Source organism: Tiliqua scincoides, chromosome 4 (assembly GCF_035046505.1).
Source record: "Tiliqua scincoides isolate rTilSci1 chromosome 4, rTilSci1.hap2, whole genome shotgun sequence".
Classification (NCBI taxonomy): Eukaryota; Metazoa; Chordata; class Lepidosauria; order Squamata; family Scincidae; genus Tiliqua; species Tiliqua scincoides.
The window spans coordinates 47496782-47524578 of NC_089824.1; the positions used below are offsets into that span (position 1 = coordinate 47496782).

General features: G+C 42.6%; 1 protein-coding gene across 9 annotated transcripts in view; it reads right to left on the reverse strand.

The window, feature by feature from the left end:
* Positions 1–27797, reverse strand: part of SNTG1 (syntrophin gamma 1) — a 318816-nt gene that overhangs the window by 135532 nt on the left and 155487 nt on the right. For 8 of the 9 annotated variants that reach the window (XM_066626316.1, XM_066626306.1, XM_066626311.1 and 5 more), the window contains 6 exons: positions 22553–22606; positions 14583–14717; positions 12607–12663; positions 8525–8582; positions 5171–5214; positions 5022–5063 (listed from right to left, as the gene is read on the reverse strand). In XM_066626316.1, the coding sequence (XP_066482413.1) occupies positions 5022–5063; positions 5171–5214; positions 8525–8582; positions 12607–12663; positions 14583–14717; positions 22553–22579 (363 nt within the window). In that variant the 5' untranslated portion in view covers positions 22580–22606. Of the gene's footprint in view, positions 1–5021; positions 5064–5170; positions 5215–8524; positions 8583–12606; positions 12664–14582; positions 14718–17657; positions 17868–22552; positions 22607–27797 lie in introns of those variants that run through there. The other variant, XM_066626314.1, reaches the window with a different exon arrangement.

Below are 27797 nucleotides of genomic sequence, written 5' to 3' on the forward strand. Positions count from 1 at the left end.
TGAGAATGATGAAATAATTCATCTTAATTCTATTCCTTACAATGCTAACATCCTAATCACTCACATCCTAATCCTAAAGGCATCCTTAAATCATTTAACTATGCAAGACAGCTCTGCCTTCTTAAGTACAGAATCCCTTCTTTAAAAAGCACAGAACAGAAATACTTTAAGGTAGCAAGAGACAGCACAAGAGAAGGCACAGCCCAAAGAGGAGGCAACAAAAATGGTATTCATCAGCAACAAAAGTGATTGATTATGGGGCCAAACCAACATTAGGATAAATAAGTTTAATTTGATCCTTTGTGTCTGGGTTTTTAAAAAACCAAATAGCAGTCAGTTAGGAAAGGACAGGCATTTCAACCTTTCCCACCTTGCCATGGCCCTGATGAAAAGCATGCTTCTAAAAATTCTATTAGCATCAGAAGGGAAACTGCATATTGGCACAACAAAAACTTTCCTTCCAATTCAAATAGGAAGATGATTTCAATTTAGATCATGATAGGAAAGAGTGAAATGTTCACACACACCCACATGGAAGCAATCCTATGCACACTTCACTGGGAGTAAGCCTCTTTGAACTCAGTGGGACTTTCTCCTGAGTAAATGCAAATAGGATTGTGCTGACAAGCAGCTATTAATTTAGAAATAATAGTATCCAACTATGTTTTTGCTGTATCATGTAGTTTGGCCTGTGGTTTACTGGTTACAGTTCAGATCCAGAGTCCTAGTTGGCAACCTTCAGTCTCGAAAGACTATGGTATCGCGCTCTGAAAGGTGTTTCTGGAACAGCGTCTAGTGTGGCTGAAAAGGCCAATTCGGGAGTGACAATCCCTTCCACACTGGGAGAAAGTGCAGTCTGTCCCTGGTCTGTCTCCCTAGCTATGGGCCTTCCTTCTTTGCCTCTTAGCCTCAGACTGTTGGCCAAGTGTCTCTTCAAACTGGGAAAGGCCATGCTGCACAGCCTGCCTCCAAGCGGGCCGCTCAGAGGCCAGGGTTTCCCACTTGTTGAGGTCCACTCCTAAGGCCTTCAGATCCCTCTTGCAGATGTCCTTGTATCGCAGCTGTGGTCTACCTGTAGGGCGCTTTCCTTGCACAAGTTCTCCATAGAGGAGATCCTTTGGGATCTGGCCATCATCCATTCTCACGACATGACCGAGCCAACGCAGGCGTCTCTGTTTCAGCAGTGCATACATGCTAGGGATTCCAGCACGTTCCAGGACTGTGTTGTTTGGAACTTTGTCCTTCCAGGTGATGCCGAGAATACGTTGGAGGCAGCGCATGTGGAAAGTATTCAGTTTCCTCTCCTGTTGTGAGTGAAGAGTCCATGACTCGCTGCAGTACAGAAGTGTACTCAGGACGCAAGCTCTGTAGACCTGGATCTTGGTATGTTCCGTCAGCTTCTTGTTGGACCAGACTCTCTTTGTGAGTCTGGAAAACGTGGTAGCTGCTTTACCGATGCGTTTGTTTAGCTCGGTATCGAGAGAAAGAGTGTCGGAGATCGTTGAGCCAAGGTACACAAAGTCGTGGACAACCTCCAGTTCATGTGCAGAGATTGTAATGCAGGGAGGTGAGTCCACATCCTGAACCATGACCTGTGTTTTCTTCAAGCTGATTGTCAGTCCAAAATCTTGGCAGGCCTTGCTAAAACGATCCATGAGCTGCTGGAGATCTTTGGCAGAGTGGGTAGTGATAGCTGCATCGTCGGCAAAGAGGAAGTCACGCAGACATTTCAGCTGGACTTTGGACTTTGCTCTCAGTCTGGAGAGGTTGAAGAGCTTTCCATCTGATCTGGTCCGGAGATAGATGCCTTCTGTTGTAGTTCCAAAGGCCTGCTTCAGCAGGACAGCGAAGAAGATCCCAAACAAGGTTGGTGCAAGAACACAGCCCTGCTTCACGCCGCTTCGGGTGTCAAAGGGGTCTGATGTGGAGCCATCAAAGACAACAGTGCCCTTCATGTCCTTGTGGAAGGATCTGATGATGCTGAGGAGCCTGGGTGGGCATCCAATCTTGGGGAGAATCTTGAAGAGGCCATCCCTGCTGACCAGGTCGAAAGCCTTCGTGAGATCTATGAAGGCTATAAAGAGTGGCTGTCGTTGTTCCCTGCATTTCTCCTGCAGTTGTCTAAGGGAGAATACCATATCAGTGGTGGACCTGTTGGCTCGGAATCTGCACTGTGATTCTGGATAAACACTCTCTGCAAGTACCTGGAGTCTCTTTAGTGCAACTCGGGCAAACAACTTTCCTACAACGCTAAGGAGAGAGATGCCACAGTAGTTGTTGCAGTCACCCCTGTCGCCTTTGTTCTTGTACAGCGTGATGATGTTTGCATCCCTCATGTCTTGAGATACTCCACCTTCTCTCCAGCAGAGACAAAGGATTTCATGCAGCTCAGTGACAATGATCTCTTTGCAGCACTTTAGGACTTCAGCAGGGATGCTGTCTTTTCCAGGTGCCTTGCCACACCGACCACTCGCTGGTGTGCAGCAGAGTGAAACTGCAAACAAAGCGACTGTACCACACAAAAAAGGAAGGAAGACCTCGCATTGATACGAGCAAGACCCGGGATCAGAGAAAAGTGGAGGAATTTGCACGAGCGCTTGAGGAATCTCTTCCAGGCCCGGTTGATGCAAATGCATCCAACAGATGGGAACATTTCAAGAATGCTGTTTACAACAACGCCTTGTCCATATTTGGCAAGAAGACCAACAAGACGGCAGACTGGTTTGAAGCCCACTCTGAGGAGTTGACACCAGTCATTGAGGAAAAGAGGAGAGCTCAAGCAGCATACAAGGCCTGTCCCAGTGAGCGCAACCTGCAGGTCCTCCGAGCTGCTCGCAGCAAAGTCCAGCAGACTGCCAGGAGATGTGCTAACGACTACTGGCTCCAGCTCTGTTCCAAGATACAGATAGCAGCTGACACGGGCAACATCAATGGGATGTATGATGGTATCAAGCAGGCCCTAGGTCCAACACAGAAGAAAATTGCCCCTCTGAAGTCTGCTGCAGGCGAGGTCATCCAGGATCGGGCGCAGCAGATGGAACGCTGGGTGCAGCACTACTCTGAGCTATATTCCAGAGAAAATGTAGTCACCGAAGAAGCGCTGAACAACATTGAGTGCCTGCCTGTGCTGGAGGAGCTTGACAGTGAACCAACCCTAGAAGATCCAGAGTAACATCTTATAATGAAAGGAGAAGCTTGTTTTATTTTAAAGCAAGACTTGTGGGAGAAAACAGAATGGGTTTTTTTCCCTTGAAATATTTCCAACCAAATTGGCCAACTATGTAAAAAAAAAAAAGTGTCCTTAACCAGGTGTAATAGAACTGCTGAAAGTTGAGTGAGATAAGCAAGACACATCACCTCTGAAACAAATTACCTACGAACTCTACTAAATAAAATGTTACAACAGAAGGGAGCATAACTGAGGTCGGCAAATCTAATTTATGGTGAAGATACAATATTAAAAGCCTGGGTAACCTCAGAGGCAAAAACGTACCCAGTTACAAAGTGTGATGATGAACACTGTAAAAAAAAAAAAAAAGTAAAATCCACAATCCAGAGTATGGTAAAGATTTTTTGGAACCATCCAAAATGTGACAAAGCAAAAAGCAGCAAATATCTGAATCCTACAGAACTTTTAAAAGGTAAGCAAAAAAACAGAGGGAAGCACTGGTTTGCCTGGAGGAAGGGCCAGTGGCAACACTACGGTTCGCGTCACCCAGTGCGGGATGCCAGTGGGTCACCCTCCATGCAGTGGGTGGGATAACACCCCAGGTGGTGGGCGTGGTGATGTACCATCACTCCGCCCCCACTGGTTTTTTGGCTGTACCTTTTGATAGAACAAAGATAGAACACATTCTGCATGAAATTACGCATTGATTGATAAATAACATGATGGTATTATTGCTCCAAACTGTGATTTTAGTTATTTTAGTCACTAATGGTGTCACAGACCCCCCCAGGGTGTCAACTTACTAACACCTTATTGCAGCAGTTCTCAAACTTTCAGCACTAGGACCACTTTTTAGAATGACAATCTGTCCATGACCCACCAGAAGTGATGTCATGGTGAAAGTGACATCATCACACAAATTAAAATAAATAAGTATAAATAATTAAAGTAAAAATTAAATAAGCAGAAGCCAGCCCTGGTTCATCAAGTGAATTTCCTCTGTAGCCTGCTTGCAATCACAGCTCCCTTCAAAATCAGTAAGGTTTTCAGCCCTACCCAGTGCCCAGTTCAATTTAAGAACTTCTGTTTAAACCAGATCACTGTCAGGATCCACCTGGCTTTGCAAGTCTCAAAAAAGTTCACCTTATCAGCTAAAGCCTCTGTTTTGATCCTTTTTAGTGAGGGGGGGGGGCTGCCTTCTGGAGCACTTATTTAGCTCCAGGTGCATAGGATCAGGACCATTCTGGTAGCCTTGGACTCTCCTTCACCTGATCTTCCAAGGCATGTTTGCTTACTCATGAGTAAAACACGCCATACAGCTCACTTTCACTTTCTATAGGGCTCCATGCATTTTTTGTTCTCCGGTTTTTTGCCCATAACTTTGGATAGGAAGGAGATATTTCACTCAGGTTTTTTTGCATTGCATTCCGCTCGAAATACCGCATTCAGTGGTATATAATATGATGGGGTTACTCCTAACCACTACGATTTTAGCGCGTCACCTCCAGTGCGTGTCACCCCCCCAGTGCGCGTCACCCAGTTCGGTCCGCACCCCCTTGCGACGCCACTGGGAAGGGCAAAATGCTAAGTTTTTCAGGTGCCTGAATGCTGGTGAATCCTGCCCCCCTCCCATGCACAGCCATTTGGAACAGCAAAAGCAAAACAGAGGCTTTGTGTTTGTTGCTTTGGTACTCTGGTTGCTTGCAATAAAAACAATAAAAATTACCCAACTTGAGATTTTGGACTTTTCTGCTAAGGGACCAACATGGCCACCTAGGATACCAACATAAAGTGAAGCTATGCCATTTTACAATGGAAACATGATATTTAAGTAAATGGAGTAAAAGCTCACCACTTCTTCATGCCTGCATTTTCTTACATTGATTCCATTAATCTGTTAAGGAAGAAAATGAGGTTCAGATTCAAATGTTTTTGATAACGCAGGTTAGACTTGAAATTTGTAGGAAGAAAAGCACACAAAAGAGAACAGGCTTTGCTTACCTGTAGAATTGCATCTCCTATGAACAGCAAGCCTGAGAGTTCCGCTGTGATACAGAAGAACAAAAAACAAAAGTTTTTTTCTTTTCAAACTTGTCTATTCTTATCTGTTGCAGACAAAGCACAGTGCAAATAGAACAATGAGAAATTATTTCTCTAGCGAACAAGAAAAACTCAGCGAAAGGTTCCCCGAATTTATATTTTCTACAAATATATATTTTTAATGATAACCTTCTTTTCCCAATGGGTTTCATCCTATGAAAGTGAATCCTTTTAAAGCATCACTTAAATAAATGAGAAAAGTAAATCAAAACGAATTTGACAGCCCAGTCCTAAGGGCTTGTAGTGCCCTTACAGCTGTCAAAAAGTGGTTCTGGCAGTGGGCAAAATTGTGAGCTGCTGCAACAGCAGCAGGAAGGTCTAAGCCTTCCTGCACACACCGAAGGAGCACCTTGGACCCACAGATGGAGACAATGTGGCAGGAAAAGTGGAATGGGGTGAGAGATGCAGAATAGGGTGTGGGAGGGTAGAACAAGGTAGTGACAGGGAGGGGGAGGGCAGAACAGGGCAACAACAGGAATGGGGGGGGTGAATTGGTCCCAGGAAAGAGGTGGGTCTGGTGGTAGGGGTAGCTGCCAAATCTTAATCTCCTTCCTGGGCCTGATACGCTATCCCGGTCAACGTGAACTTGTGCCAGTGATTTGCTGGCAAGGTCCAAGTAGACTTCTTGTGCTGCCAGAGGCTTACCCCAGTTAATGGAATAAATGTTCCCTTATTCATGGCCTCCATGACCCCCCCCCCCCCGGATGCAGCAGTAGCCTTTTTGGTGCCACTGCACCAGCAGGAGAGGACAGGATAAGGCTGTAAGTCCCATTAATTTCAATTACGCTAACAGCTCATTCCTAATGGGTTTCACCTTAAAGCAGTGGCAAAAGGTGCTTCAACAGCATGCTAAATTACCAGAATGCCAGCAGATTGGCCAGAGCAGACCACGTATCATGCCAGGTCAAGGAACGCCCACCAACCCAGGTCCCAGGTAGGTCAGTGGGGGAGGATGGACCAGGTCAGAATGGGAGAGGGTGGGTGTGATGAAGGTGAAAAGGAGTGGCACCTGGTGCGGGTGACTTGCACCAGATGCTATCTCCTCAAATAGCAGCCAGCATGCTCCCTTTGTCTCCTCAGCCTTATACCAGATAAAGAGCTGTTGTAGGTCCAAGGAGACAATGGCACAGTGAGTAATACTTCAGAATTCTTCCTTCTCCTGTCACATTATGGTACCCCTCTTCCCAAGATATAGCAAGTCTTCTTGGCATGGCCGCATTGGTGGGGGGGGGGGGAAAGAGTAGAATTGGGCTGTTAGGGATCTCACCCCTGTATCTAGTATATCCTTCCAGAAGCTGAATCTCTTCCGAACATCGCTTGGATCTTCAGTGGGTTACAAACTGATGATCTGATAAATGTTTGCAGCAATTCAGTTTCTGTTTGATTCTACCATCCAGCTCTGGCTAAGGAGGAAACTATGAGATATGCTCTTGCAGGCTATAGTTTGTCTTATATGTGTTCCCCATCAGCCTTTGCTTCTCTTAATCCCCTGCTTCTCAAAAATTCCCTACTTCTCTCCAATACATATTGGATCCAGGTTCCTGATGTTTCAATGCAAATATCAAGCTCTAGGCAAAAAGAACCTTCTCATTCTCTTGGGAATGTTTGACAAGCTTCATGTACACCACAGACATTGTGGAAGGACAATCACCTATACAGTATATAGGTGAGCGTCACTTAGCGATGTTCCAACCAACGACGGACCACATATATGACACCATTCACTGGTGTACTGGTTTATTCTTGTTTACTAACTGGTTACCTTTATGCTGCTGGTGGAGGCCACAGAGGCGTCTTCCATGGTTCCCTTCATGGGCCTCAGAACGGCTGCAGAAGCTTCTGAAAGCTACTTTTGTTTTTTTGGAAAGTCACTTCTGGTTTGCTTCTGAAAACTGGAAGTAGCTTTCAGAGGCTTCTGCAGCCTATTCTGAGGCCTTCAGAAGCCGCTACAACCTGAATTAGAACCAGTGCAACCCTGGAAGAGGCTTCTGAGGCCTCCAACAGCGACAGAAAGGGAAGGATTCGCTTAATGACTGCTTTGCTTAATGATTGCTTCACTTCACGAAACTTACATTTAAGAGAAAGTTAATAATTAAAGATTGCAATTCAAAGAGGAAATGTATTTTTAATAACAAAATACTAAAAAAAATCCATTCAAGTTTAGGGTATACAATTCTGATGAAAAAAATCTAGGAAGTAACCTCAACTGAAAAGTGTAAACTAGAAGAGAATACGCTGTATGCTAGACTAGGCTGTATTCACACAGAATGCTGATTCATGATCCAAACCTCCATCCATGAATTATTTCCATCAAAACGATATGTATAGAATAGGTCAGTGGTTTTTTGTTTTTTTTTAACTCCCAGGCAGTTTGAGAACCGAGGTAAGTTGTTGCAGGGAAGGGGCAAGACAGCAACACAATCCCCAGGATTGTGCTGCTTCCAAGGACAAGTGGGGGTTTTCCACTTACCTACAGCCAGCAGCAGCTTCTTATGGGTCTGGGAAGCCTGGAGGCCACTCTGCAGGATTCTCTAATGCTCCAAACATCTTGGAAAAAAAAAATAGCAGCCAATTCCTGTTTTCATTGTGAAACCAGAAGTAGGTAGTTTTGTTTGCTTGTTTGTTTTGTTTTTTTCAAGACATTTGGAGGTTTTGGGAGCCCTGCAGAGAGATACCCAGGCTTCCTGGACCCCTCCCCCCAGGAGACTGTTGCTAGCTATAGGTAAGTTGAAAAACACCCCCTTGTTCCGGGCAGCAGTGCAAACCTGGGGATCACATTGCTGCCTTCCCCCATCCCCACCCCTTAAGGAGTCAGAGACAGGGATTCTCAGGCTGGTGGGTTGCTATCCACCAGTTTGAGAAACCCTGGATAGGTTATTTTCCTTACACAACACCTTCAACAATGAAGCCGCATTCTCTGCAACCTCAGGATATAACCCAATCTATTTAATCTGGCAATAATGACAGGTGGCAAACAGTAGTACACAAGACGGTCAACTTCAATTTAGGACTTTCCAGGTTTAAATCTCACCTTTGTCATGAATTTTCTAGGTAGCCTTAGGCAAGCCACTCTCTCTCAGTCTCAGTCTTCTCCATTTGCAATATGGATATAATCATACTTACTCACCTTGCAAGTAGTTGTATGGACAACATCAAATTAATAGAGTGAAGTGCTTTGCACACTCAGAATGTGCTAAACATGTGAAGTATTTTTACTTACTATTTGTAATGGAACAGCTTGGCAAAGATACTCACCTCGTTGCTCTTTGGAAATCTTGGAAACAACCACTGGAATATTATGTTCTGCGCCTCCCTAAGAGATGAAAATAATCATATTTCATTGAGCCTGTGTTCAGCTTATAAACATTACTACACTTTCAAGATTTAACTTTTTTTTCCTAAAAGGAAAATTTTACAATTTATCTTAGTAATAAGCAAACAAATGCAATCAAGTCTATTGTTATGGAGGAAAAAGTCTATTCACACTATCAACAGACAAAGGCAAGAATGGAACAATAAAAAAAAATTGTTGACAAAAAATAGAAAATTCACCCCAACTGTCCACAGATTACAATGTCAAGCTCAAGCTACCAAAGGAAAGCTGGGTACATGCTGTGATCATTTTCTTGTCATTCTAGCAAGGAACAAATGGATAAAAGCATATAATAGAAACCCAAGACATTTGGTCATTAGATCGAAAGGAATGTTAAGATTTTTTTTGGTACTTTCAAATTCTCTTTTTTACCCTTCTTATATGTATAAAAGTCAGTAAGAAAATGAATAGGAAATATGAAACAAAGGAAAGGGAGAATTCAAAGGAAGATAACAACAGGTGTTCCATAAATCAAGAAGTAAGGACTGGGAAACAAAATAACTGACTCTGATAGTTTTTTGTTGTTGTTTTTAATTCTATGATTCTGCAAAGGCTAAGTGTAAAAAAAAGAATGGATAGAAAGCTTTAGCCCTTACAAACTCAAAGCCCTACAAATCAGAAATCCGACTGCTAATCCCAGGTCTCATTTCTTTTTTTAAATGATGCCATCGTATTTCTTGTCTTCTAGAAATCACCATCTTGAACATATAAAATAAATCACTAGAGAAACAATCTCCAATTTCTAGACTGGATTGCTCTCTCCCTGCCAAGGTTGTACTGTTAAATGTCATCAGGTAGGTCTTGCAACACTGTGTGCCAGAAAGCACAATAATTGATTTGTTCATATTGCAGCATCACTCCATGTTACTAACAAAGATGGTTCTTTGGGAAACTTGTTGAAGGATGGCAGCCTGAGACATCAGGTATTTTAAAAGCTCTATAAGAACAGATTTATAATCCCTTGGATGTGCTCACATAAATTAAATTTTATCCATTGTGTGTTGACTTTTGAAGTTTCCATATGCATAGAAAGTCTGAAGAAAACTACTTTGCCTGAAGAGGTCCAATGCATGATGAATCCTACAGCCAGAGCTCAGAAGACAAGCTAAATGTTCTACAGCTTGTCCAACAAGTCTTGACAGTAGAACCCACTATACCCTATCCTAAGCCTCCACCATATCTGGATTCCTTCCCCAGGTTGGAGATATCTACATGGAGATATCAACACCAGCAATTTTGCTGGCACAACTCCGTGTAGTCCCACTGGGTAGGCTGGGTAGATATCCAGCCTGCTCCTAACCGGCACAGGATAGAGTGTGGGACACTTGGCCCCACTGCACCAGTGTTGGTTAGGATTGGGTTGCCCAACAGTAAAGCTATCATATTTGAAAATAAAATGGTTCAACAAATGGGTAAATATCTACCTTAAAATCAGGTGTTTCTCAATGGCCAAAAGTTCTTAATATAATCTATAGCACTTGAAGATGAAAGTCAAGGGGTTGCTAAAAATGGCTCAAAATGAAGTATAATAAAAAATAAACCATGTGGATGCATTCAATCAAAGTTTCGTAAATCTCAAATATATAAACAGAAGAGGAAGTTTCCAACACTTATTCCTTGAGAAATGCGACTAATTTCAATAAAAGGATCAATACCCTTGATTGGATTGAACCACAGGAAAAAAAGCTGTTCTGAAATGGCAGGGAAAGGAAAGACTGGTAAAAATCACTTCATATATGGAAGAAAAACATTATAACTCTGTGTTTAATACCAAGCGGTCTGTTGTTAACTTAGCTTCATTTAAGTTCTGCTCTGTTTCCAGAAATTCCACTCTTGCCTGCAATCCCACACCCTCTTCCACCCTGTTCCAAATTGTATCAGTTTTGGTTTATGATCCCACTTGGAAAAGTAGCCATCTTCTCATTACTTGTAAAATGACATATACCCGATGACACTCACTAACAACAACAACAGTTTCTTTTAACATCTGGCTTTTATAGATTTGGCCCTTTTCTTATAAAGTATATACTGCTGTCCTTGTGTCTGTACTTGTGTGCTTATGGATAATTGTGTTTTATTTTAATTGTTTTTAGATTGTTTAAATGTTTTATGGGTTTTTAGGCTATACAGGGAGGCCCTCGTATTCACAGATTCCGTAACCAGGACTTGCCCGGGTTTCCCTATGCCTTATAAGGCATTAAAAATGTCACTTCCTGTTTTTACAGAGAAATGGAAGTAGTTTTTTTTGCTGTTTTCCGATTATTCTGAGTCCAGCAGAGGCCATGGGTGGATGCTCACAGCCTCTTCTGGGTTCAGAAAACCCTCTGGAGGCGAGGAAAGCGCAGCTCCCCTCATCACCAGAAGGAGGCATCCCCACGTAACCACAGATTCACGTATCCATGGGGGGTTCTGAAATACCCCATGGGTTTTCTGATTTTTTCTGTACTTTTGATATTTGATGGTTCATTGTATGGGTGCCCTCATTTGCCTCAGACTTTAGCCATTGTGCAACTATTCACATTTAGCATCCATTGGACAGTATTAGGATGATGAGGATAAAATACAGTACTAGACTAATTTTAAGAACCTAACTTCATGTTCAGCAATGTCTTAAACAACAACAGAAAGGGATGGCCCATACAGCAAGATGCAACTTATGTTGAGCAGCAATGGAAGCAGCCAATTCAGGATGCCCTGAACCTCTAACCTGCTACCATCTCTCTCTAGCCCTCTGTGAACAAGGCCCTTACCTCCTTCCTTGTACAGTTCTTTTCTGAAAACAGGAAGTGCAGGACTTCCTGTTTTACTCAAAGGGATTGCATGAGAGATAGAGAAGCGCTTATTACTCACACAATCCCTTTAAATCAGTTTGGGAACAGGGAGCATGGAAAACAGCCAGGGGAGCCACAGAATCCTTGTGAAAAACCCATTGTCTGATGCAATGTATAGGATTGTGGCCCGAATGGGGAGCTGAGGCCAATGCCCCAGTAGGTGAAAGGAGCTATCGAAAAGGGTTTGTGAACCACTGCTTTCAACCATTCAATGAAGAAATGCTTCCTTACCTCCTCACCATATGAAGAGGAGCATGTCAGGGGCCGATCACTGCATACATGGTATGAAACAGGCAAAGTGGTGGGTCAGGGGCAGTGTTGGGTGGCAGAACTGCTTGGGCCACCCCTGAAAATAGCTAAAGAGGACCACACATTCAACTTGTTTCTGGAATCATATTTTAGAAGGTCACTTATTGAATTTTTCTCCATAGAGATGCATTCAAGCTGTTCTGCATTCATGGATATTAACTCGAAACTTCTCTACAACTATCTCAAAGTAGCAGACTGAGATGTTAAGAAGGAAAAATAGTTGCCTGTTGCAACATGGTGCTTCTGAATTGTAAGTCAATCTTCTCTTCCTTTTTTTGTAAAAATGGGAATCCACTTGGGCCTCCTTTGCTTTCTAAGCTTGAAAGGAAAAAAAATGTACAGAGAAAAATGGAGAAGGGGGGGAAACGCTGTAGAATAAAACACTGGGGGAAGAACACCATTTGTAATCTTATATGGAGGCAACTGTGAATTCAATGCAGAATAACTGAAGAATGCATTGGCTGCTCTGTGTAGCTGCCACTGCAGTTTAACCTTCATTAATAAGCACTTAAAATTAAAGTGCCACTGAACAAAAGACCAGAGTGTGCAAGTGACAATCTTTTTAATGTATATATCAAACCTTATCGGCTCAAATCTTAATGAGCTGCTGCCTCCATTTGCTCCCCCATTAACTAGGAAAAAAAAACCTCAGTTGATTGCCCTATTGTAAAGGTAAACAACTACTTAATGAAACCTTTCCAAACTCATTGAAAGTGCAGGTAACAATACAATCAAGTACCTTTTGATCTCATTAAAAACAATCCTTACAAGACAAAATTCATTTCTGCTATAGTGAATGAAAGAATAGGGAAAACACACACTACCTTTATACTTAATCCAAATCCTCCTACAGTTTGTCTTCGAATTGTTACAGTTCTTTCCTGAAAAGGTAAACCAGGTTCAGTAACACTTAATTTAGTATTGCCCATGGGGAAAAAAATAGACAAGAATATACCAATTGGCTGTTCGTTGTCCGTACACTTTATTTTCATTGTGCAATTTTATATTTCAACATGTGTTAGAAATGTGCCTTAGATTTGGAGGAAAACAATAAAAAGTGTACACCCATTTTAATGAGCACTACTTCATACTTGTTTCATTGTAGAAAACTTGTTGCAATCAGGGCGCAATCCTAACCCACTTTCTAGCACTAGCATAGCGGTGCCAAGTGGGGTGTGTGCTGCATCCTGCAGTTGGGTGGCACCCACGGAAGCCTCCTCAAGGTAAGGGAATGTTTGTTCCCTTACCATGGGGCTGCATTGCCCTGATGTCGGTGCTGGAAAGTTGGTTAGGATTGTGGACTCTAACATCTAAGGCATCGGTTCCCAACCTTCAGTCAAGCACTACCTCCTTTAAGGAGGGCAGCGATCTGACCAGAGACCCATAGGCACAGTTTCACTGTCACCCCTCCTCACAAAGTTTAAAAAAAACCATTTTGTACATGTTTGGTGGTGCAGGCAGTGGCAGCGAAACTCGGAAGTGCCATACAAATAGTGCCTATGGGTATCCAGTTGGGTCACCACCCTTTACTAAGGAGAGGAAGGTGGCAGGGGACATTGGAAAAACAGGGATAGGATCCAGCATGTGCAATTACTGCTGAACTCTTCCCCCTCCTGCCCTTGAACCACCCCCTGGTTCAGCCATTCCCTGTGTCAAGCTGCCCACAGTCTGCCCCCAATGCAATCTTACTTCTTCCATACCATTGCATACCATTCAGGATAGCGGGGTGTGAGTTCCACTGTCGTAAAAGGCAGTCAGGCTTGGGCCATAAATGTCAAGAAGAAAATAAGTAATAAATACTCTAGCACAGTGGTTCTCAAACTTTTTAGCTCAGGTCCCTTTTTTTTTTAAAGACAATCTGTCCAGGACCCACCGGAAGTGATATCATGATCAGAAGTGACATCATCAAGAAACTAAAATAAATAATTGAAATAATTAAAGTAAAGTAAAACAAATAATTAAATAAGGGGAGATGAGATGAGATGAGAAAGCCAGCCCTGTTCCACCAAGTGAATTATCTCTGTAGCCTCCCTGCACTAACCTCAACCCCTCCTCAAAAAAAAAAAAAAAGTCAGTAAGATTGTTAGTCATACCCATTGCCCCCAGTTCAATTTAAGTTCTTATATTTAAACCAGTTCAGTGTGATCTGGGATGAAATCAGTTTTAAATTCAGTATGTTCTTTGTATGGGCTAGATTGATTTTCAAAGCTTCCCTCCAAACAGCATTAAAACCCAAGAGTGAAGAGGAGAGGAAATTAGGCTCCACTGGAGGAGGGGAGAGGAGTTTGAACTATTAGAACCCACCTAGCTTTGCAAGTCTAAAACAGAAAAAAGTCACCTTACCAGCTGAAGCATCTGTTTTAATCCTTTTTAGGGGGGGAGGGGAAAAACAGACTGCCTTCTCCAGCATTTGCTGAGCTCCACTTTCTTCAGATTGGGACCATTCTGGTGGCCGTGCATGCCCCTTTGCCTGACCTTCAACATCAGCCAAGGCATGTTTGCTTACTCATGAGTAAATAGAAACGTGAAGCTTAGTTTCGCTTTCCATAGGACTCAATACATTCATTAGCTTGGAGGGAGGGACTTCCTCCATTCCCATAAGTGGGTCCCATGCTAAAATGTTCAAGAACCACTGATATAGATCATCTTTTTCATGACCTCTGTGAGATGTGGATGTATTTTGTAAGACAAAACAGCCAGTTTAATATACTTGACACAACACCCCTCAGTGAACGGCAACAGTGAGATGTGACAGCTCAACATATAGAACAATTTCATTTTGGAAGGAAACGATACTTACACTGGAATAGAAAGGTTCGCCAGACACACAGATCACGTCTTGTTCTTGAATCGTCAAAATATCTTTGGCTAAGTGCAGCCGCACTTTGAAAGGCTCCTGGTTACCATCCTGCAGCAAACAAATCCCTGTCTTTGTCTTCAGAAAAATAACAGAGAAAAGGGTGTCCTTAGTTGCTAAGCCAAATACTGGTTTGTTCACAAGCTACAGGATCAAAAAGACTTTTCTTCTGCTTTATTTTTGTTGTTGTTTTTAAACTGGAATATCCAGCAAAGTATTAATAGAAGCTGCTATATTCCTATAGATCTTCCAACTTACGCCCACATCAGTAAACAGAAATGTTATATGACAAACATTGATAAGGAGTAGCATGTTAGTGGCTTGGATACCCAGGTTCCAGCTATATAATGAAGCTCTGTACATGGATAAGAAGAAAATATGAGACCTTCTTCAACTCTAACAGGTACTTGCTTTTAGCAACACTGTGAAGATCAAAGCATATACAGGAGTCCCCCCATATCCGTGGGGGTTCCGCTCCAGTCCCCTGAGATACGGAAACTGCAGATATGGGGGAACTCTATATAAATAACATGCCTCCATAGCCCCACACCTATTACCTTCACAATGATGGAACCATAGGCGTTTCTTGTTAAGAAAGGCAAATTTTTGCTTGACTGAATAACCAGACATGCAGGCAACCAGCCTGCTCAATACAAAGAGGAAACAAACAAGAAGCAGGAACTGTTCTGCTTCCTGTTAGACTCCCTCTAAGTGTGCAGGTTCGTTGCCCGCACGTCTGGTTCTTCAGTTAAGCAAAAATTTAGCCTTTCTTAACAAGAAACGCCCGCTGTTCCATCCACTGGCATGACGGATATTGGGGAAATGCCTGTACTGTATTTCAACATCCAGTATCACAGCGCATACAGGCTGTCTTTCACATTACTTAACACAGGGTGGTATCCAGTCAAGTCCATTTTTAAATTTCCAGGCTCCGATTAATCTAATCAAAAGTATCAGGATTATTCATGAGCCAGGATCACAGAAGAGCACTGTGAAGATTCTCATCTTCTGCTTGATGGTTCTTATCAAGCTCATCTACGAACAGATTGAATAAGGACTGTAAAAATCCTGCTGGTCAAAACAGGGAAAAGAATTATACCAAGCCAGAGCCAGAGGTGTACCTTAACAATCCAAAATGGGGGGAATACAGATCAAAGATGAATGCCTTCAAAGCCTATTCTCATAACATCAAAGAGACTGCATTTCCTCCTGCTTTGATTTTTATCTTCAAAATGTGCATAGGGCTAATAATTGCATTAGCACTTTCCTTCCTCATATGGTTGTTCAGGTCTGGTAAGACCTCAATAGGGACTTGCATTGTCAATATACACTTGTTCCTTGCTAATGACTCTTCTTGCAGTGAAATTTCAAGCCTCTGAGTTCCAAGGGATGTTGCTGCTCATCATATTCAGAGAGGTGTTACCCCCATCAGGGGGATGGAAGGGGCCCACAAGAGAAGCACACGGTTCCTTGGTGCACCTAGAATATACCTGCATGTTGATCTGTCCTTTGGGGGGGGGGTATGGGAGGTATGGGGTCCTTTGGGGGGTATGGGAGATTCATGACAGGAAAGTAGCATCCCTCGATTCCCTTCTGCATATAACAGGAGGCATGACTCAGGACTCATAAACATAGCCAAGGTAGAATTATCTCCGTTTTCCCAGTTGCACTGCCATATTTAGACATATCACACGCTAAACTCTGGTCCAGCACAAGATAAATAGCCATTTTACTGCTCATGGTAGCAGGCTAGTCTGTGATGTGTGTGGAGTTAACATCTCCATGCTTCTAGGAATATGATCATGGTTCCTGCTTTTGTCATCTGCCCTATTTTTAATTATTTATTTTTCTGGTATGAAAATATAACAAAGCCACTCTTCTATCCAAAGACTCCCAGAGTACTTTGACTGCTCCTGCCCCCTTCTTGGCAGCAGAATTATTTTACACTGCCCTACCATTGCGCAAGGCAAGAGATTCATCTCTGCTGGATACTTTGAGTGAGGGGGCATAACTTGGGGCAGTTACTGAAGTCCACGTTCATCCTTCTTCAGTGTGCCACGTCTCCCACACACACCCATCCACCCACCCAAGGGGCAATCTGAGATTATCTGGTTGTCTTTTGGAGCTGGGTAGGAATTTTTTTCACCTGATTGGCCTTGGTTGACAGTTTTTCTCCTACCCCAGATTGCTGTGAGGTTTTTGTTTTTGTTTTTGTTTTTTTTTTTTGGGGGGGGGGGGAGGGTTGAGGTTTTCCTTTCCAGGGCAGCCACATCTGGCAAGTACAGTACAGAACAGAGAGTAAAAGTAGGGACTGCGGTGTGTATCCTGAGGTAAGCAAGGTCAGAGGCGATCCTGCATCAATCCTTAGATGCTGTTTGGGTCAGGTACACTTGCTGATATTCCCTTGGACCTAGATTGCCAAACCCACCACAAATGCTTTCCAGCCTGTAGGAGGTGGTGCAGTTCAGCCTCCTCAATCCCTCAGGGTTGGCACTGATCAACTGATAAACTCAGATAAACTGACAACCTGCAACTCAGATTCAAGAGCTGGAACACCAAATAAGAAGAGAGGCAATTGTCAGGTTTCATCTAGGTTAGAAGTCCACATTAAAGTTGAGTTTTTGAGGCAGAACCTGGAGCTGATTTACTGAGATACATTAACAATAATGCAATATTATTTCAAATCACTTGTCTCACGTTTATTGGGGCAGTAAGAATAAAGAAACATTTTAAGACAGCATAAGCATGATAGTTCATTTTAAAAAACCACTAAAATCACCACAATAATTAAAACAGTCAGCAGTGAAGTCAGCATAAAATTAAGACACAGGCTAATGGAATTTACTCTAGGTAAGTGTCATAGGATTGCTGCCTAGCAGTGTAATCCTATGCATGTCTACTCAGAAGAAAGGCCCATTAATTTTAAAAGGAACATATTCCCAAGTGAGTTGTTTATAAGATTGCAATCTAAAAGCTCTAAAATATAACAAAACACTTTGACAAATAAAAGGTTTTCACCTGGTACATAAATGACAGATCTGAGACTAGATAAGTTTCCCCAGGTTAGGTGCCTCAAAGCCAGGGTACCACCACTGAAAAGGTCCTACTCCTCTCACTTTTGAAGTCAAGATGCGGCTCATGGAGACCATAGGGAAAGAGCAGGTTTGTATGTAGGAGAAGGTGATCCTTACTGGTCCCTGGTCCAGTAGTCTCAAGCTATTTAGATCCCTAAAAGGGAAGAACCAGCACTCTGAATTGGAGTTGAATATGGCTTGTAAGTCAGTGCAGTTGCTTCAGGACATGTCACATTCAGGCAGTCCCAGCCTAGTCGCTGCATTTTGTGCCAGCTGATCTTTCCATAATGAATAAGTCACCTATCAACCACTATGTACTAAATTACAAGGAACAGTCTTCTCTATGTTAATTGGGAAAATTAGCTTATGCCCACTCCACCACACGTTAGCCCAAAAAGACATGGCTCTACACATTCTCTGTGATTTAATCTCTGGAAGAAGCATGAAAAATAAGGTGTACATCAAATAGCTGAGCTAAATAAACCTGCCAAAGCAGTTAATTCAAAATATGTTCTGTAGCTTTTGCTCAGCAGGCTCTTCTTGCAGTCATTACTTTTGTGCATGTTAATTTGCATGATGGATGGATGGATACATGGATAGATAGATTTTCTCTTCAACTATAATCTTTTGCTTTTGGAAGAAAAAATTTATTTTATAAAGTTCATGATAAAAAAAATCCAAATCCGTATGACATTCTCAGTTCCCTTTATAGAAAAAGAGGATGTACCACCAGAGTCTTGGAAAAGATCAGAGTTACAGTTTTGAGTCCCTACTCCTGTATCTACTGATGAAGTATCTATGAATATACTTCAGCTTTTCAAGGTCTACCACACCACTAGGCAACTTTACAACGGTTGGGTCTTCACCCTGGGTTTTCTATTACCCTAAAGTGTCCTGTGGCAGTACAGACTGTTGAAAGGCAAAGCAGAAAAGGAAGTGAGCGCTCTAATAGTCCATTTTTTCCCTTGATACTTCAGGTTGTCCAAAGGACTGGGAAGCCAGGCTGACAATTGCTCTGCCACATCGGCATCCCTCAATTTCTTCAGAGATGCTTTCTTTCTGTGACATTTAGACATCAACCAGCTTATCTGTTCTGAAGTCTGGCACCTGCATTCTTGTCTACTACTCTGTAAAGCTCTAGTGGGCCACTATCTAAAACCAATTTTGCCAAAATCCTGAGTCCCAGTACACCTTGTACAGCCTCTGATTTATTTATACCAGGGTGTCAGGCCTGGGACATAGGGGACCCCTGGGGTCTCAGGAGGCAGCGGCAGGTCACCTCCGGGTCTGGCCTCAGCAATACCAGCCCAGTCCAAGTGGCCTCAGTGGGGTTGTGAGGGAAGGGGGTTACATCACCCAGGTCCTTCTCCTCATGATCTGGGACTCTCCTGGCCCCAGGTTGCTTTGGCTCATGGGCTAGCCAGCATCTGCTCCAGCCAGAGACCTAGCCAGTTCTGCCCTCATTCCTGGCCGGGCTGGGCTTTAAGCTGGAGACCAGCCCTCTTAGGCTCTGCCCCTTCCTCCCTGTAAGGGTATAATGCTGGCCACCTGAACCTTCTTTCCCTCTCCTCACCTGTGCCTCACCCTCCAGCTCTGCCTGCCAGTCAGGCTGCAGGGACTGCTTCCCACCCCCGTGCCCCTGGAGTGGACTGGGCTTGTGGGCGGTGTTGCCCATGCAGACTGGCAACAGTCACATACTTAAGTTTAGATACAGTAAGGAGGCACTGTGCCAAAGATTACCCATAAAAAGTAGCCTTATTTAATCTTTAAAAGTCGTCATTTAATCTACTGTTATAACTTTTATCAGTCAAGAAATGTTGGGGGTTGGAAATCTTACTGATTCACACAAACTAAGAGCCATCAGTAGAGGTTGGGGACAAGCCCCAATTGTTCATAAGTAATTCAAGGGATGCCTGAGGTAAAATTATTTTTGAGAAATGCTAAATAGTCGATATAGTCATTTTGTTTCACTTGACTACACACTTCGGACTTGGTTGATTACCCTATAAAATCTCCTGAGAAGCTTTATAAAGAGAGCTGGGGGCAAGAATTAAGCAGTACATAACTATACAGTAGACATAATTAGGCATCACAATGAAATCAAAATAGAAGCCAGCCTTGTGATTCATGTAGGAAGAGTTCATTCACACTTGGAACTAGGAAATTGAGCATAAGAAAAGCAAACGATTTGGGGCCCTGCAATGACTGATCACACACATGAAGAAATCTAATTTATATTGAGAACTCCAAGAGGTAATAGGGTCAAGTAGTCTTTTCTTTACAGTACACAAGCTGCTGATGCTGCTGCCACCATTATACAATACATCTTTAAATTAAATTTTCAGTTAAGAACATAAGAAGAGCCTCGCTGGATCAGGCCAAAGGTCCATCTAGTTCAGTTTCCTGTATCTCACAGTGGCCCACAAGATGCCTCAGGGAGCACACACAAGACCATAAGAGACCTGCATCCTTGCATTAGGCATAAATCCTTTCCCATTTGAAAGCACATTAGAATACACATTAAGAGTGCATTAATGTGCAATACATATGAACAGCTCAATCCTATTCCCCCCTCCTTATTGGTGCAGCCCAGCCAAAAACAGGTAAGCTGTATCCAGTGGAGAGGGGGTGCAGATGGGGAATCTTCAGAGGCAAAAAGCGACTGAAATCGCCTTACACCTTTGTAAGCCTCCTGCTCTGGAATGGGTCTCCTCAGACTTGCACTAGCTAGAGAAAGGAGACACTGAGCCTGCAAGAAACAGGGATAGACTCCAGAGCAGGCTATCATCACTAAATCCACCTCCTCCTGCAGCCTTTGTGCCACCATTACGCTATCTCCCTGCCCCATTCCACCCTCCCCCACCCCTCCTGCCTCGCCTGCTGACTCACCTGCTCCAGCAGGCAGCAGGAGAACCAATGGTACATGCAGGAAAGCTCCAGCCTTTCTGCTGGCACACTGGCAGTATGTCAGGGCATGGCTGGAAAGTACTTTATGGCACTTTTTCAGCAGCAGCCAGCAGTGGAACACGCATTCTGTTGCCGGCTGGCCCTGATAGGACTGGGACATAAATAGGTCAACCTTGAGAACTAAAAGAGGATAACATTTATTTCAGTTCTAATAAAGTCAGGAAAGCAAGTTGTCCACCTGAAATAAGTTCTGCTTAATGTTTTAAGTTGCATTTTAGTTTTACATAATTAAAATGAAAAGTTCAATGACAAAAAGGAGAAATGAAGTTCATTGATACCACTACTGCTCACCACTCTCTGAAGAGCCACTGAAAAACGACATCTGGAATAACTCACCCTAGGTTTTACTTCCCTCCTCCCCACCTTCTTCCGTAGTTGGCTAAGGCTTCAAATCTATCCACGCTTGCCTGGGAGTAAGCTCTATTGACTATAATGGGACTTATGTCTGATTAGAGATGCATTGGATTGGACTCCAAGTCAAATCAATATTCAACTTGCCACACCCAACATACCATGTTTCCCCAAAAAGAAGACACTGTCTTATATTTTTTTTTAGCTCAAAAAAACACATTCGGTCTTATTTTCAGGGTAGGTCTTTTTTTTTTTTTTTAATGTACAATCCACAGTCATTCATGTACAAAAACATACCTTACAAAAATATCCCCTCAGAACCCAGGAGGATGCCTGCCTGCCAGTCTACTCAGAAGTCAGTCCCTTTATAGTTAATGGGACTTACTCCCTGGAAAGTGTGGAGAGCCTCAGAGACTGGAGTTGCTTTGCTTCCTGCTTCCCGCCGCAGCTCCTCCTCAGCGTCCTCTGCCCAAGGCAGCACAGCAGGAGCTTTCTAGGTGGCACGCGGGAGTGCAGCGTTTTGGTCACGCTGTCCACCCACTCCGCCCGAGGACCCCTCCCGCCCCCCCGGCCCCTCCCACCCCCCCCCCCGGCCCTGATCACAACTAGGTCTTATTTTCAGGGTAGGTCTTATTTTCGGGGAAACACAGTATACCACTTGAGCTCATTGACTTCTATGATTCCAAGGACCAGACCTTATGGAGGTACCTCTAAGGGATAAACTATACATGATGTGAGAGATCTGTGATAAGATCTTCTGTATTTTAATTTCTCTAAAAAAAAAAATTGTGTGTGTGCGGGAGGGGACTCAGATTCTGGCCCCGGCACTGAGACAGGGGCTATTTAACTGTTCAAACTGTTTGACCTAACTGCGAAAGCTATTATTAATATGCTGTTTCCCTTTTGCAGCTAATAGTGATTTAAGTTATGCAAATAAATATGACAGGAAAAGGTTAAAGCCTGTCCTGCAGGATGGAGCCAGCACATCCTCAGCCAGAGTTTATTAGGATACAGAGGGCAAGGGGAACCACATATCTCAAGAAATGGAGGAGAGAATGAGGCAGCATTGTAATAGAAATAAATTTGACAGACCCACCCAATTGTCATGAGTTCTTTGCTTACTCAGAAAGAGTATTTGAGGCAGGATATTGGATTAGGTAAATGAATGTACTAAAAGTAATCATTGTGAGATACTTGACAAATTATACTTGGTAAGAACACAACTACACAAATTTTACTTAGTAATTTTTCACCTAGGATTGTTAACTCAGTGGTTCCCAAACTGGGAACCATGGAAACCAGCCATTGGAACCATGGAATCCTCGTGAAAAACCCATATCCCTATACAATGTATAGGACTGTAGCCCTAATGGGGAGCTGCAGCCAATGGCCCAGTAGGTCAAAGGAGCCACATCAGAAATCTATCCATTCAATTTTCCCACTCAAATATACAGGACACAATAATACAAAAAAATACGTATGTGGTTTTCTTTTGCTTAAGTTATGAAGTTGTGACATTACCTCTTCACACGCAGTCCTGAAATCCATGTGCTATGGCACAGAAGAGATATTGGTCTAAAAAAAGAAATGAAAAGAACAGGTTTTTAATAAGACTGAAGAATTACTGGCTGTTAAACATTAAAATGTGTAGAAATTAAGCTGAGATGCATTACAGCATCTGTAGGTTTGGTATAACAGCAGGAGTGATAAAAATCTTAAAAGTGAAGCAAGATGAGATGTTCCTAGCTTTGATGAAGTATGCTAGGTGATTTCATTAAATATGAATTTGTTTTTCCCAGTATCTCTCAACATACTACACATTCAACATTACTTTCACTGTAATTAATCTTCAATTGGAACTGAGGTTTTATTTATGTTTCATCTAATGTAGAATCACAAGTGCCCTTCTTTATTCTTAATTTTAAAGTCATATACAAGACTACATTGTCTTCCATTGGATTCAGACAATATGTGTGTTGGCATCCTTCAGTCTCGGAAGACTATGGTGTCACGCTCTGAATGGTGGTTCTGGAACAGAGTGTCCTCTCCAGTGTGCGAAGCCTGGGAAAAGTAGGTATGGAGGATAGGCTGTTACCCATGCAGCAAATCCCCCCTCTCCACGTCGCTGAAATGGTCCAATGGAAAGGCAGAAGCCAATACGGTTGGTACCAGCGGCGTCGCAGGAGTTGCCAGAACGTGACTGTGTTCAGCCATGAACTGCCTCAGGGACTCCAGCTCCGGATTTTGCCTCGAGGTTGACTCCTGAAGCCTTTTCCATAACTGGATGTAGCCACAAGGCAGTGGAGGTTTGGGGTCAGAGTTTTCCTTCTCTCAGATGAGCTGCCTTCCCAGGCTGACGAGTCCCATCTACCCGGTGGCTGTTTAGTCGCCTCTTACGACAAGTACAGCCAAACTGAGGGCCTATTCTTATTCCCAGCCCCCAGGGGAATTCAGACAATAGTATCCAAATATATTCCGCCCCCCTCAACTGAGCAGACATCATGAGCTTACTCCTCCCTGAAAACAGTTAAAAGCTAAGGTACCTCAGACTGAATTGCGACATCCATTAAAGCACTGACTTAGTGAATACTGAAATTATTGGGCCTTTACTCATAATGTATCCCCCCAGGTACACACATTTTGCAAGCATTTAGATTTGCCTTTATAAACAGGAAGCTGTTAAAAGGGGGGGGGGACTTTACATCAGAAGAAAATGATGATTGCCCTAGGTACAAAATTTCTGGAAAATTGTGATAATGCAAAAGAGTAATTTTTTTTCAAGGCAGGACACATTGAAAAAAGTCTGTTGCAAATATGTTTGACTATTGTGCTAAAGAAAACTACTGGGCTATTACTAGAAATCACAAATTTACCAGGGCTCTAGATAACATCCAGAACACCATTAGCAATTGTACAACTGTATGAGCTGGAAAAAAGAAATATACCTCCAAATAAAAGATCACAAGTATCTTAAACCTGGAACATTTTAATCTGGAATGGCATTTAGTACAACTGCATTTAGAACATGTAGTCCTAAAGTACCCACAGGGATTACCATCCAAAGAAGTCTGGAAAGTGAGAACATATGCAGAGAACACAAAATGCAATCTATAGTTGCTCACCATTCATTAAATATATTTGGCTGAAAAGCAGTTCATAAATATTATTAAGAATTCTTATATATCACTTTTCAACCAGATTAGTTCACAAAATGGTTTACATAATAAAACCAATCAATAGTTCTTAAATGTTCTTAATAACAATGATAAATCAGTTATCTGTGACTTTGTAAAATAAAAATGAAATCTGAAGAGGAGACTACACTGATTTTTTTTTTAAGTCTATTTGGGGACTGAGATGAGAGTAAGGAGCAGAAACAGGTAACGTAATCTCAGGTGAGATATAACTGGACAATGGTTATCATATAATGCATATAGGTGATTTGGCAGGCCTAGCTGTTCCAAGCTACATTTTTGCTTAAAGAATTTAACATCATCCACCTGTGTTCTGTCATAGAGGTGGCATGGTTAAGGTACAATAAAGCATTCAGGACTGAGCTCTTTAAGCTCCGCTCCCCCCCCCCCATGGAATAAAAAGCATTCCAAACATTGATTCATGGCCAGTGAACGAATGCGTATCCTATATGTTTGTGGGCAATTTGTTGGAGAACTTGCCCATTTCCTGTACGTCTTGTTTCAGGAAGCTTGAAGTTGCACAAAACCGCAAGCTGAATATGCAGTTCTTGATTATTATCTTGGCTTTCACAGTGGAAGCATATCAAGCCAGCTCATAGTAAAAAGAAACATCCAAAAATTACACACACAGGTGCGCAGATGCACATACAATCACGAAAAAGAACCAGCAAAAACAACAGGAGTTGATAATCCATCTAAATGAATCATACTACATCGTGAAACACCCTATTTCAGAGAGAAGCTGTTTTTAGGAAGATCATTGGAAGTGGGATGGGTGGGAATGCAGATAACTAATCCTTTGTGACTGACCTGACAATTCTACGGTAAGATTTAATGAACTGCTTTCACTCTCTTCTGTTCTTTCCAACCACCAGAAACTCAAAAAGTTCCAGAGTAGCAAACCCATTTAACCCAACTCTGACTGCATACACAAACAAAACTCCCCTATAATGGACAGATAGGCAATTGGACCTCCCTCCCTCCCTCCCTGACACACACACACATTTTTGAATGCATAATTAAAGTATTTTTGGTCTATAGGAAAATAAATATAATAGCAAGAGAACAATGTCCCTTTGGAAAAGCAGTGGAATAATATATCGATATGTCATAGGCAGGGGGGAAAAATCTTAAGGGTTATGCAGGTAATACCTTTCCAGATGGAAAAATGTGCATATTATAGTACTATATATCGTGCATTATTTATTTAGCTAGGTAAACCTGCATTATTAACTTTTTTTGTTCTTGAAAAGCAGTATACACATATTCATCATCACCATGCATTAATTCATGACTTTCCTCATAAAGTTATAGCTAGCTACACAAGGATACTATATTATTCATTGACACTTAAGAAACCTATGTATGAATGAGATTTCCCCAGTCCAATTCTTGCCTCTGTTATGAATGGAAAGCGAGCTGCATCCTATACTAAGGGACAGTCAAAGCGGTGTCCTCATGGTAAAGGAACTTTTGTTCCCTTACCCTGGGGTAAGCCTAAACTATGCAAATGGCTCTCCACAGATCTGCACCAGCCATTTTGCTGATGCAGACCCAAGTAGAGTAAGGGAGAGGGAAGAGTAGATTTATTTAGAGACTTATATCCCGCCTTTCCCATGTCAAAGCAAATTCCCAATGCAGCTTACAAAGCTTTATAATCAAGTACAAAGTAACGCAACAGGTAAAACATCAAATAAGGTAATAAAAAAAAAATTACATAGTGGAATGTAACCAAAACAGAGCGAAGACTAACACTTAACATTGGGTCAATGGGTAACAAGTAAGATAAGGGAGGCAGTCATGTCGCAGCAGTATTTCAGAAGCATAGAGGGTAAATATCCACTCAGCAGCTGAATGCCAGATGAAGCAGTTGTGTTTTGAGCCCTCGCCAATTAGCCATGAGAGAGGGAGAAGTTCTCAATTTCCCTAAAAGGAAATTCCATAGTCGTGGCATCACTATGGAGAAGGCTTGCCCCTGAAATGGAACGTGGATATGATCCTGGTGCACACTGGTGTCACCAGAATCAATCCCTCCCTCCCGCATTCTACCCCCCCCCCCGGCTAGACATTCCTTCCCATCCATTCCTCCTATTCCTTCCATTGCCTGCTCCCATGCTAAAACTCACATTCCAGCAGCACACCCCAACTTATGGCATCACCAAACATGGCACTTTCAGGCTTGCTGCCAGAAACATTGAGTGGTGCCCACTGCACATCAATGGTCTCCCTGGAACCCCTGGTTCCAGTAGGTCAGCAGCAAGGGTGGACCATGCACAGGAATAGAGAAGAAGTGTGAGGACTGGGTGCATTTCTGGGCAGGGGGAGGCAAGAGGGGTGGATCTGGCAGCAATGGTCCAACAGCAAAGAAGTGGATCTTATTCCCTCTTTTCAAAACCTTCACCTCTGTTTTCTTTCCTTGGACATACACCACCAGAATATGTGGCGGAAGTCTAAGGAGACCCACTGGAGATTGGGCAGCCTACAAGGAGGTACAAGATATTTTTACTTTCCTCTTGCAGGTTGTTCCATCACCTCCCCCCACCATAGAATGCTGCATGTGCCTTTTGGGTACAACTGTATCTGCACTGGTGCTTGGGGATAGGATTGGGGCAACATTCTTATATTGCATTTCTAGTAGAATCAAGCTAACTCTGTTTGGTGTGTGATCAGGCTGATAACTGAGCTGTGGTTTAAAGCTTGTGTGACAAGATCATTGTACTTAATACTTGCCCATGTAGGAAAATTTTTATACCTCAATGATGAGCAGGACCAGGTCAAAACTTCACCAAAGGCACCAAAAGTTGTATGCACTTGCCCACTCAGAGACACTCCATCCCACCATTCTACTCTTCAGCACACCTCCTCTTCTGTTCCACTTACTTCTGCCTTTCAAATCCAGGGAGCAGGAAGAATAGAACCAACTGAAGTAAAGTGCCTTCCCACCAAACTTCTGTCTCAGGAGACCACCCCATTTAGTCTCATACAAATGAGTCTGTCCTGGTGATGAGGATACCAGGAAAACAATGTCATGTGACAAAATATTTTGAACCTGATTAGTAGACTTGGATATCCACCATAAGCTCTGTTTTCATTTTTGCCATTATGGACAGTAAAAGAAATATTGTAGATCTCAGGAAGCAAAGTCAAAGTACCATCCACAGATCTTTAATTCTTCTTTAGCACATTCAGGATGAAGTGCAGTTCATCTGTTGCGTACCTGAAGACCGATGCCTTATATCAGATAACCATATTCCTGTTGCAGAAGTATCTGAGTTGTGGGGGTCAATTTCTACTGACAGGATGGATAGAAAAGCAGACTGGATAGGCAGTTAAAAAAAAAAAAAGAATATCCATTTCTATTGCTTGAAAGCATTTGTTGTCAAACACAGTAAGGGCAAACATCAAAGGCTACTGCACTGTGCATTAGGCTGTTAACACAGTAAGTTAGAACAACAAAAACAGCCTCCATCAAATAATACACCTGCATGTTAATGCCAGAAACAAATAGAATTCAATTTAAGTTTCAGAGAGTTCACCAGAAGAAGAGATAAAGCATGAGATCAGAGGATAGC